General features: G+C 42.4%; 1 protein-coding gene across 2 annotated transcripts in view; it reads right to left on the bottom strand.

Annotated features, from left to right (window-relative positions):
- Positions 1–6,432: 6,432 nt before the first annotated feature.
- GNG2 (G protein subunit gamma 2) overlaps positions 6,433–13,011 on the bottom strand; it is a 139,086-nt gene continuing 132,507 nt past the window's right edge. For both annotated transcript variants that reach the window (XM_033416250.2, XM_033416249.2), the window contains one exon: positions 6,433–9,683. In XM_033416250.2, the coding sequence (XP_033272141.1) occupies positions 9,555–9,683 (129 nt within the window). In that variant the 3' untranslated portion in view covers positions 6,433–9,554. The remainder of the gene's footprint in view (positions 9,684–13,011) is intronic.

Raw genomic sequence — 13,011 nt, 5'->3', positions numbered from 1 at the left:
CCTTTCCTTGCCTTTGAGCTACTGTATGACTCTGTGAGTTGTAGATAACTGATAGCACTGTGAAATAGCTCTTGGTTAGACAAGCAACCACGTTCTGTCTAGTGAAGGTTCAATTCGCTTCTCTCCCTCTTTGTGAAAGAGGCTAGTTTTACACCCATTTGCAAATCCACTTCAGTATTCCTGATCTGTAAATGTCTCTGCTGTTTGACTTTTTCTTTGTACCTATTGTAACACTTGCCTGGTTTCCTTATCAACAATGAGTTAAATCAAATCTTTGATATGTGTTTATTTTACACCTGTGTGAGAATCATGATTCTACCGTTTTTTGTTTTTTGTTTTTTTTTGGTGGAAAATTATCTCCTACCACGCTGTTTAATTGTGAAATTGAATTCAGGAATGTTTTCCTAGAAGACATTTGAGCAGCATCCAAGGGGACAACCTAAAACACTTCTATCTTCCCCTTTCGAATCAAATCATCTCCTCTTCTCAAATTCTACTCACGACTCTGCCACAAAATAGCTGCATGATTTTAAATGCCGCTTAAATTTTCCCACCTGCCAAAGAAGGGGTTGGACTAGAAAACTATTGATAAAGCAGTATTTCTCAAACTTTATGGTCTAAGGACTCCTTTTCACTTTTAAAAATTATTGATAACCTCTTTGAATTATGAAGACTGGTTTAGGTGGATTGTATCTATTCTATTTACCATATTAGGAATTAAAACTGAAAATTTTTCTTAACATATGCACCTATTAATTCATGGAAAATAACAATAACAAACCCATTACACGTTAACATACATAACTATGTTGTCCAAAACGAAAAACGTATATAATGAGAAGAGTGGCTTTGTTTTACAATTTTGCAAATCTTTTTAGTGATCAGCTTAACAGAAGGCTGCTGAATTCTCATGTGTGTTTGCATTCGATCTGTTGTGACATCGATATCATTGTAGCCTCTCAAATCTCCACTCTACACACTCATGAATGAAAGCAGAAGGGGCAACTAACAACCTAGTATTATTATAAAAATAATTTTGACCTAGCAGACCCCCTGAAAGGATCTCAGGGACCCTTAGGAATTCCCGGAACACTCTTTGAGACCTGCTGTTGTAAAGTAAATGGAGATAACCTGCAGGTGGGAGTAGTGATGGGATGTACCAGTACCTCATGCTGACCCCTTTCTGAGGGTGCCAGTTTGCTTTTGCAGGCGCTCTGGAGCAGTAAGCTTTTCCTCCCGTGTGCGTGCAACGGATGCCAGGGCAGTGCAGCAACACCTGTTGATCTGTGCTGGGATTCTGCATTCCGAGCTTGAGTGGGATACTGCATATTCTTGCAGTAGGGACAGGAAATGGGTTGGGGGTGGGGGAAGGAAATGAGCACCATTCTCATCCTTTCCCAGAGATGGACTGGGTGAGACCTTGAAGCTACATGTGCAAGAGCCTTTTTCCTGGGCTTCTTCCCTGACCCTTTTCTCCAGTGAAAGCCGTGGAAGCCTCCACTGCCACTCAGACTCCGCTTCTGACCCTTGGAGGGTTACTGGGCTCTGAGATCGCAGGGGAGCAGTTGCTAGAAAGGGAAGGGATTTTCCCCTCCCGAAAGTCCTGAAGGAAAAGAAACACTCCGACCTTCCCTGTTAAAATCACCCTTCTTGGTTTTCCTTGCTCAGGCTTCTCGATACCAGGATATGTTTTCTGTGCCGGGTGAATACTTTCTAGGTACCAAATGACTACAGTGAAGAAAAGCTAAGTATTGACAAGAAAGAATTCACTGATTTCTTCATTCCAGAGAAGTGATTCGGAGGCTTGAAGTTTACAAACACTCTGCTTATTCTATAGATAAGAATAGATAAGAGCAGATGCAGAATTTTTTTAATCACCTCCCTCTGATGCACTTGCATTCTAATTTATAAGCTAGTAATTGGGAGTTAAGTTTTTAGAATCAAGGCAGATTTAGGTTCATGTCCTCGATTTCCCACTTAATAGCAGTGGGAACTTGGGGGAAATGTCAGACGTTCTAAGTTTCAAATTCCTCGTCTATAAAATGGGGGTGAATTCGTTTGAGTCCCCTAATGCAGAGCGTGTATCAAGGACTTGGATGCAGATAATTCATTGGGGCTGGTGATCTCAGAAAGCAGAAATGTAGGAGTAAAGAAAATGAAACAGATCAGGAGGAAAAAACCAATGTCATGTGTTATTGGCCTGGTTTTTATTCTGGTCGATTAAGACTCAGGCCTGCCAGAGACTATCCGAGAAACCCTACAAAACGCACCCCTAAATCAGACTCTGCAAGGCGGGCGCCTCATCCCTCATTGGTTGGGGATTGTCCCTGAGGTATTCATTCTCCCCTCCCCCCCTCCCCCCTCTGGACAAGAATGAGTCTCTGCTGCAGCTATGGCTGAAATCAGAAGTGGGTCACCAGATGTGACATGAGGCAACAAAGATGTTTGCTACGCGAGAGCAGTAATATCCATGTCATAGAGTTACTGTGAGAATTAAATGCAATGACGTCTATGCAATGTTTAGCATCAGGCTTGGCACTTAGTTAAGTGCTTAATAAGTGTTCACTTTACTGTTGCTGCTGCTGTTATTATCATCATCATCATCACGATTATTATCACTGCACTTTCTTGAATGAGAGAGACAGGGTTAAGTTTACGGTTTAGAGGACTCTAGGAATGAACAGAATCTACAGGCTGTCTCTTTCATACCATCATTTACCATGACCTATGGCCAGTTGTTATGGTTATCATGGATTATTACAGTATTTTTACTTTCTCCCTTTGTGTGTGTATGTGTGTGTGTGTGTTGTCAAAATTTGGGTACAAGGAAAAGGCATATTCTGTCAGTTGTGTGGGGTGGAAAAAAGTTGCTAACCATTGCTCTGGAGTAGCACTTGCCAATAGAACTTCCTGAATGATGGGAATGTCCTATGTCTCTGCCGTCCAATACACTGGTCACTAGCTGCACGTGGCTACTGGACACTTAAACTATGGTTAGTGTGGTATGTATAACCAAATCACTTTGCTCTACACTTGAAACCAACACAACATTGTAAATCAACTATACTTCAATGTTTTTTTAAAAGCCACATGTAGACACAGTGGAGGGCAATTAGAGAAAATGTTCTCAGTGGAGAGTGGAATGGACCCCTCCCTGGGGCTAAAATTAAGGCAATGCAGTTAGCAGTGTTTCCTCTGGCCCCTGGGCCCACAGGGGCCCCCAAATCTCACTTCAAGGTTGGGAAGTGGTGGTATCTTCTAGACCAAGGGGCTGCTAGCTAAAGAGAATGAAGTCGTGGGGACATGGAGCTGGCACCAGCTAGAGAGGAGAGGCCACAGGTACCCTGAGACTTGGTCCATCACTCTGTGCACAGAGCCCAGTGCTGACCATCGCCGGGGGGGGGGGGGCAGCTGGGGGCGGAGCTTCATTCTCAGGCTCACAAGACGGCTTTTATAGTTATGCCTCTTCCTTGTCCCATTTCTCTGCAGGCATTTGCCCTGTGCTCAATGCATCAATGATCATTGCTGAGTACCTCCTGTGTCCTCAAGTGCTGTGCTACACACCGAGGAGGATTAAAGAGAGGCCTGCTCAGCTGGTGTTCTCTGCTCCCTAGAAAATGACAGTTTACCCTGGGAGACAAGATTCTCATAAAAGAAGTCATTAACTCCAACGTCACCTCCTCTGGCTGGCGATCCACCTCTGCCCTCCTCTGCCCCTCGGCTTCCTGTGTCCTAGAACTTCTCACCGTGACTGATAATTACTGTCTACTTGCATACTTCCTCTACTAAACCAGGAGCTCCACAAAGGCAGGGCCCATGGTGTCCACCTTAGCACAATGCCTCAGACTCAGTCAAATACTAGATTTTTTGGTGCCGATGACAAGGGCAACAGCAGTTGAGCGAGGAAAGAGATGAGTATTCCCTGAAGTCATTCACAAACAGCGTGGAATTCAGACTGGGCTTGAAACCTAGCGACATTTGTTTACTTGAGGAGCTGAGTAATGGCATTCCCGAGGGGGTAACATCATAGGCAAAGGCATAGAGGTAGGGTTGAAGATCTTACATTTACAGGAGACAGGATGAATCAGAGGAGAGTTTAGAAAACAAAGTAGGAATAGTCGGGTGGGTTTGCCTCTCCAGGGCCTTGCCAGCCAGGCAGCTGCGTGTGGACCTGATGGGTTGATAAGAGCTCCGTGAGCCAGATTACCCTGGGTGGCTGCATGTGGGGAGGTCTGAGTTACCTCAATACGTCAGGCAGGATGTTGTTGGCACCAGTTATTTTTGCCTTTAACCTTCAATCCCTGATCCTCTAGTACAAGTACTTCAGTTTCCTTGGAACCACTGTCCTGCCTGTGTGGCAGAGTGATCTCTATGCCCAGGTTCAGGGATGGTGGGCACATGAACCAGATCCAGCCAATAAGAGTCTTAGGAAGTGTTTCGGGGACACAGCCGGGGACTTTTGCTGGAGCTGCCATCATCTTTCTTCTGTGATGGCTAAACTGGTGGGATGTAAGCCTGGAGTTGCAGATACCATCCTGATGCTGCAGGGGAAGAGTCTGTCTGAGAATTAAACCAGCACAAAAGAAAGCAGAGCTGAGGAAATGAGAGAGACATCGGATGACATCATCTGAGCACCTGGATCCAGCTGAGGCTGAATGGGGATCTGTTTCTGAGCTCTTCGGTTATTAGCCAGTTTCAGCTAGATTTCTGCCACTTGCATCCAGAGGACTCCTGATTAATGAATGCTCGGGGGTAAGTGGCATGACTTAGAGTGGGAGGAGATGAGAGAGTGGCTACACCAGTGGGTGGACATGAGGCATTGAGGGTCTGAACCACAGAGCCCTGGGGTAGAGAGAAAAGGCAGTGAGTCAAAAGGCAAGAAGGAATGATCTAGATTCTTCCTCTCTTCGCAAGTTGTGCAAGCAGGGTCTAGTGATTCTTTATCGCCTCTTCCTTCACGATGCACTTTACCTACTCTCTTTCATTTGGCTTAGACAACTGTGTGAGGCAAGTGAATCAGGTACACTGTCCCCATTTTATAGCATGGAGAGGTTAAAGGACTTGGCCAAGGTCACATGGAACTCTGGGGCCTTGTTCCTGTTCTCCAGCTCATGCTGGCTGGGCTCTTGCTTGCCTACAATTTGAACTGAGGTCACCAGGTACCATCTGTCTGTCACCTTGGTGTGGAGGTACACCCCGCCTCTGGGCTTCTTTTATTATGGACATGGAGAAGCAGTAGGAGTTCTTACTGAGGAAGGCCCGGGAGCCCGTGACCCCCTTCATTAAAAATAAATTCTGCCTGAGTCTCCTGGTTCTAAATAGAAGAGAATGTAGATTTGGGGCAGAACCGAAGGGAAAGGGATTTCCCTTGGCAAATTATTTGCAATTTGTGGATTGGAGCTGACCCAGCTCCAATTCCCACGTCATTGTGCTGTGTAAAATGTTAGCAGCTTATTAAAGAACCAGAGCTGGAGGCAATCCTCCCCTGGGGGCTCAACAGAACAGGAGCAGAGTTAAAACCCACCAGCTTCCTCCTCTCTGCGTCGCACGTCTGGGAGCTGCCGAGATTCTCAGTCGCGGGTCACGTGTTCACTCCAGGGCAGCTACTTCCTGCAGCTGTGGGAATAAGAGCCAGCGTGTTGTCAATTAGTTTGTGCCTTTCGTGAGGCGTGATGAAAAGCCAGCAACGGAGTGCACGGTCTTAAGCACCATTGCTAGCAATTCTGAGTTAGTGGGGGGCCCAATGTCTGCCTTTTTCATCGGCATTCCAGGTGATTCTGAAACAGGTGATCCAGGGATCACAGTCTGAGAAACAATGATGTAAGTGGACAAATGCACAGACTCCAAGTGGCCCCTTCACTGGAAGTTTAAAGATGCTTTTGTCGCAGGCACGAATCCTGGGAGATCCAGCATCTCCTTACTAACGGGCTCTGTTACTCACTGGCATAATTTGAAGGACATACAGAAGGGTATCTTGACTGAGAAATCTCCAAGAAGCTGTGAATCTAGAGTTCTAAGCCTTTATCTTCTCTAGTACTCCTTTTAAATCATGAGCAGCTTATGGAGAACAGCATGTTTTCTGTTCAATTTTTTCTTTTTGTAGAGGAGGAATCCCCGTGTGGCATACCCATAACATGCTCAAGTGTAAATGTACCTCATGTATCTTCACGGTCCAGCCTGCCAGAGCCTGGACTCTTCCCCATCACCTTTCTCTGTCCCCAGGCACTGTACCCAGGGAGAAAGGCTTTTAAAGAGCCTCATGTGAGATGTTCCCTCCTTAGGTGCCTCTATTAACAAACCCCTAAAGAAAATTCATGAATTCCTGTTTCCTCATCCATCTTGTTACGTGTCATCATCCTTCTCAAATTAACCATAGAATCGATGGGCGAGGTGGTCCACGGGCTTTCGCAATAAAATCGATTGCATATGAAATGAATCTGAAAATTCCATTTATTAAAACAAATACATTGTCCATGGGGGGATGAAAATGTACACATCACATTCAGGTTTTTCTGCTTTAACATTTCTGTATTTCCCTCTCTTTGAAAGATACACTCCATAGATCTCATATAGGAAAAATGTGAACAGTTCTAGGGCTGGGAAAACATTAATGTGTACGTAACGATTCACCATTGCCAGGAGCAGCTAGAAGCAAATATTAAAAAAAAAAAGTACAAAAATCCCTTAAGACAGCATGCTTCTCAAAATGTCTTTTGTAAATATGAGTATATGGAGAAATAGTTTAAAACTTTTCCTTGGTGAGCAATCTCTTTCAAATATTATTAGCAAAATTAGCCTCAGTTCAAAGTACTTATTCACACACTCTGACTTAAATAGCACTTGGTTTAAAATGGAAAGAAAAAAAAAGATTTAATATTGAGGATGAGGCAAGATTGGTTTTTTTCTTAATAGAGTTTGCATTCTAAATATGAGCTTTATTATTACTGTTTAAAGAATTCCATGGCAGATTTTCATTACTACCCAATATATTATCTATGTAAATTAGGGCCTTGAATAATTAAGCTAAGTTTTCCTGTTAGTATACCCCTTAAGATAAAATTATGCTGGTGAAAATGATTGTTAAATTTCTAAAAGAATTAAAACTCTTTAGAGGCATAAGTAATCAAAAGATTAGTTCCCCCTTAACAAGTAAAAATACCAATAAGTCAAAACTCATAGAAAAACTCTGGGATTATAATTCCCTTCTGTAGCACATGAAATTATGAAAAAGTCAAACATTTTTCTTAAATTTAATTTCAGATGGGCTGTGTATTTTCTGCCTTCTTTCTCCTTTGATAAACAAGGTCACATGAAGTTTGGAACTTCCTTAACTTTTAATTACCAGAGCTGTATTCCTAAAAGTTTTAATTACATTTTAATTGCTCCAAAGACCTAGCTTTACATGAAAATATAGAGTCCTTCTGAGAAAAGTAAATGGTGTGGATTATGAAAAGCATCAGGGTCTTATAATGACGCCTTAATCACCACCAAAGAGTGTTTTATTCACAGTTGTTTTCATGTGACCACATATTCAATTCATATTTCTGCTCATTTTAAAAATGTGGTTGGGTTTTAGTTGATTCCACGGTATTACTAAGCCAATGGTACAATACTGTAGTTTAATAAATACTCTGCCAGCGTTTTTCCCCTCTAAATCTTCTTCAGTGTCCCACTGACTGTAGCAAAATCCCAAGGTTTGAACAGAAGTATCTGGTTATAGGAGTGCATTCATACACTTCACAATGTCTTAATATTCTCCTCCCCCTCCCCAGGCATGAGTTTTAACTGGATGTATTTATTCTTTTACCATCATGCCCATACAAGGAGCTGAGGAGAATGTTTATCAAGTCTGTTTCAAGATCTGTCCTTGGCATATTACATCTTTTTATCTTCTTTTTTCCCTTCCTTTCCATCTTTTTTTTTTTTTTTAGTGGGAGGAAGAGAATGGAAAGAGAATAAAATTAATTCAGAAATGGTCTTTCGGGATTTCAAAGCAAATAAGGAATTGTAAGAGAGCCCACACCTGCCTGGGAATGACACAGAAAGAAATGAGACAGACTTCCAGACCTCCCATTCCTGGTGGAGCCACAAAGAAAAATCACTTTCAACATCATTTCTTGGGAAGAGAGAGCCCGAGCTGCAAGGAAGTTTGTAAATAAGACTCTAACAAACAAAGCAGAGAACAAAAACAAAGAAAAGATTCTATTGAAAATTTGGGTGGGTAAAAAACAAAGGTCATTTCAGGGGCAAAAAGAGCCAGAACCCTTTCTGGTGGAGCTGCTGGGGGCAGCAGCTGCCCCCTTCTCCCTAGCCCGTGAGCAGCCAGGTTCTGAGAGTGGGTCTGGTCTGGAGTTGTGGGTTTATTTCTCCTGATACTTAAACAGACAAGGGCCACGTTTTTTCATGTTAAGAACAGCATAGAAAGGCTTCTTTCAATCTAGAGTTTCTGTGATTCAGGGAAAAAGGGAATTTGCTCTGACTCTTCAATTAAAGCACTTCCCAACTCAGGGTGAATCCTTGCCTCTGTCACTTGGCCCTCCCTGTGCTGCCCTGGGTCCTGGATCAAACCAAAATGCTTTGGATTCTGGAAAATATGTTGAAGAGGTGTGGATGCCACTGTTAACTAGGAGGTATTTTAGGCATGGCTAAGGCTCTGAAGTCATCTCAATTTTCAAGACACTGAGTTTTTTCCTCCCCAGCTTCCTTTCTCTTTCATTCTTTTTCTAAAGTTTATAGCAAAACTTTTTCTTTACTTTATAGTAAAACTGAATGGATGTAACATGGGGACATTTTCATGCAGTATTACTCAAAAATTGTCACAAATATATGAAAGCACCAGTCACAACACATGATCTACTTTTACTTGCAGAGTCAAAGCTACCATGTACAAATGTTAGGAACAGTGATAAAAGAATACAGACAACCGGCATTTGTTGTTGTTGTTGTTGTTACCATGAGGATAAACCACGGGGAACATCTCCTTAAACCCTTTGGGCGCTCATCCTTTGAGTTCAATCTTACAGACAAATCCAGCCTTATCTCTTTACTACTCTAATGGGGAGGGGTGGAAGGAGGGGTAGGGGAGAAGGGAAAAAGAAACAGAAAGGCACAAAGACGAAATATCAACGCCATTAAACCGAACCGCACCTACACTGGACGACTCAGCTCGTCAAAGGGTATTCTAAAGGCAATATTCATTCCAAGAAGGTCATACATATCTGAGCTCAGTACAGCTGTCTGTTTTATTTTTTAAATATGAAGCAGAAACATAAGGTTTGGAAGGGATAGCAGGAAAGAAATGACACCGATTTTATCTTTACATACTCCCCTCCTCCAGGCAATTCTGCAGACATCAGATCTCTTAACTCGGGGGTGTGGATCAGCTCTCATTCTCATAAAGGGGACCAGTTCTTTAAACATGCATAGCCTGGAGTCTCCAGGATGGTTCTCCTCCCTCTCTTTAAATGCTGTGGACTAGAAAGGCGCCCACTTTGCTAAAAACTCTACATCAGTGTCCCTGGAGCCCCGAGGCTCCTCAGGTTCCTCTTGAAGACTTAAAGGATAGCACAGAAAAACTTCTTCTCCCTAAATGGGTTCTCTGAAGCCGGAACAGGCGTCAGGAGGGGATCTTCCTTGGCATGCGCTTCACAGTAGGCCATCAAGTCTGCAGCTGCCTTGGACACCTGGAAAAGACGACAAAAACAACCAAAACTTGAGATGGGGCGTCGACGAAGGCATTGATGCAGGTGCAACGAGTCAAGGCTAAGGCCTGGGTGTCCAAACTGCCTGGGTTCAAGTGAAGCAAGATACTCGTGCCCCATAAGCCTCTGTTTCCTCATCTGTGAAGAAAGGTGCTGATGATCTTGACCTTACAGGATTGTTACAAGCAGGTCCGGGATTAGGGTGAGGTGAGGCTCTGAGGGTACAACACTGAAGGAGGCGTTCAGGGTCATGCAAATATCAACCTTGTATTTGTCCAGCCCTGAGAGTGGGTGTCTCCTCAAATTCTGTGCCCCAGGTAGGTTGCTTCCCTCGTCCTAGTCCCAGCCCTGGCTGCAAGGATTAAGTGAGGTAATTCACATAAATCATTTAGTGCCTGGAACATAGGAAGATTTCCACATAGGCTGGCCATCATTATCATTCTGTAATTGTGTCTCTCTGCTTCAGAAATTGTGCTAGGGATGCCTAAAGCCATGTTGATTTCCTTTTTTAACAAACACATCGGAGATATTATATACTTATACATACACACATAACCTTATACGTTATCCATTTTTATATTTTATATATATTATGTACGATAAGATATTAATGTTATCATTTATTACACATTATATATATTCCTTCAATCAAGCATTGCACCTTTTAGGGAGTCCCACTGGGAGGCTGGTCAGTGATCTCATCTCAGTGATGCCGTCGTTTCATAACACTTCTCACAACACTTCTGTAGCTCCTTGTTGGTAGTCTTCTGGAGTACCTTCCTTTGATCAGCTTTGACAGTGGCAAATTTTCACTACTTGAGAGGGGATTTAATTGGGGGTAGTAAACTAAAAGTTATTTGTAACCACAAATGATCCATCTGGGGAATGCCACTGGGGGTCAAAAATCATAAAGTCAAGAGTCAATTTCTTATGTGACCTCATACGTTTGCTCTGGAAATCAGTCCAAACATTCTCCACATCACTGTACTACTAAAATAGCCTCTCAAAGTGACTACTGAAAGGATAATCCTCTGTAAGAGTGGGGAGATTGTAGTATTTCTGAAAAGATTTACTGCCCCTCCTATATGTGGGTTATAGATACCCATACAATGGCATCAGTCTTGCTCTGGCCAATGAGACGTGAGTAGAAGTGATGTGAGTCACTTTGGGGCAGAAGCTTCAAGAACCAATGCATAGTTTGCCTCTGCCATTTTGTCTAACTGAAATCATTTACTGTAAACCACCTTAATTGATTCAGAGGTTTTAGTAAAACATGGTGGCCATACTCTTGATTTGTTCCTTGTCCCAGGATTGAGTTTATTAGAACTTTGTCACTTAAAGGCTTTTCAATATTATAGTTTACAGGTTGGAAATGAGAATCAATTTCATCTTCTAATCCCATAAATCTTTGAATGTTTGGACTCTATCTTCCATTTTTCTCATACCAGATAGAGGCAATATTCCAAGTAGTGGTTGCTTGAAGGTAACATGGTGTGGAGTGGCAGCTATCTGTGATGACATGTGGGTGAGAAGAAGAATGAAAAGTATATCTTTGCTATTGTAGCCTCTAAGAATCGGAGGAGAGAGTCTTTTGTTACTGCAACAAAACCGAGTCTATGCTGACTGATACAAAGAGGTATAGGTACTGATATGTGTGTTAGTTTCCTCTTTCTGGCTAAACAAAACCCAATCAGGGTGGCTTAAAATAACAGTAATTTACTCCCTCAGTCAGTGCTAGAGGCCAGAAGGTTGAGATCAAAGTGTCCGCAGGCTTGGTCCCTACTGGAGGCTCTGATGGAGAAGCATCTGTTCCATGCTTCTCAATCAGTGTCTGGTGGTCGCTGGCACGTGGAGTACCCTAGCTTGTAGATGCATCATTCCACTTTCTGCCTCCACCTTCACATGGTATTCTCTCCTGTGTGTCTCTGTCCTCGCATGGCATTCTTCTCTTTGCCTATGTCCAAATATCCTACCCACCAGTCATCAGATTAGGCCCACCCTAATCCAGAATGACCTCAACTTAACTTGATTACATCTACAAACACCCTACTTCCAAATAAGATCATATTCTAAGGTTCTAGGTGGGCATCAATTTTAGCGGATGCTCTTCAACCCAGGATAGCATATTTGTGTAAAAGTCAGTCTCACTATTTTTAAATTGTAAATAATTTTTTATTTATCTTTATTCCAGCTCCACTGAGATATAATTCACATATAATGTTGTGTGAGTTTAAGGTATACAGTGTAATCATTTGATACACTTCTATATTGTGAAATGATTACCACAGTATGGTTAGTTAACATCCCTAACACATCACATATTTACCTTTTTCTTTAATTGTGGTGAGAACATTTAAGAGTTACTTTCTTAGCAACTTCAAGTATGTAATTCATATTGTTAACTACAGTCACCACATTGTACATTAGCTCCCCAGAACTTATTCTTCTTATAACTGGAAGTTTGTATCCTTTGACTGACATCTCCCCATATCCCTCACCACCCCCAGCCCCTGACAACCACCATTCTACTCTGTTTCTCTGAGTTCAGGTTTTTTAGATTCCACATATAAGTGACGATATTCATCTTTGTCTGACGTGTCTCACTAACATAATGCCCTCCAAGTCCACTCAAATGGCAGAATATCCTTCTTTCTCATGGCTGAATAATACTCCACTGTAAATATACAACACATGATACATCTTCTTTCTTTATTCATCTGCAGATGGACTTAGGCTGTTTCCATGACTTGGCTATTGTGAATAGGGCTGCCATGAATATGCAAGTGCAGATACCTCTTTGAGATGTTGATTGGATATATATATATATATATATATATATATATATATATATATCAGAAGTAGGATTGCTAGATCCTATGATAGTTCTACTTTTAATTTTTTGAGGAACCTCTGTACTGTTTTCCATAGTGGCTGTACCAATTTATGTTCCCATCAGTAGTACACAAGGGTTCCCTTTTCTCCACATCCTTGCCAACACTTGTTATTGCTCGTCTTTTTTGGTAATAGCCATTCTAACAAGTGTAAAGTGATATCTCATTGTGGTTTTAATTTGTGCTTCCCTGATTAGTGATATTGAGCATCGTTTCACACATTCGTTGGACATTTATATCTTCTTTGGAATAATGTCTATTCAGTTCCTCTGTCCATTTTTTTTTTTTTTTGGTGGTACACGGGCCTCCCACTGTTGTGGCCTCTCCCGTTGCAGAGCACAGGCTCCGGATGCACAGGCTCAGCGGCCATGGCTCATGGGCCCAGCCGCTCTGTGGCATGTGGGATCTTCCCGGACTGG

This window comes from Orcinus orca, chromosome 2, assembly GCF_937001465.1.
Source record: "Orcinus orca chromosome 2, mOrcOrc1.1, whole genome shotgun sequence".
NCBI classification, from domain to species: domain Eukaryota; kingdom Metazoa; phylum Chordata; class Mammalia; order Artiodactyla; family Delphinidae; genus Orcinus; species Orcinus orca.
This window is presented reverse-complemented; position numbering and strand designations above follow the sequence as displayed.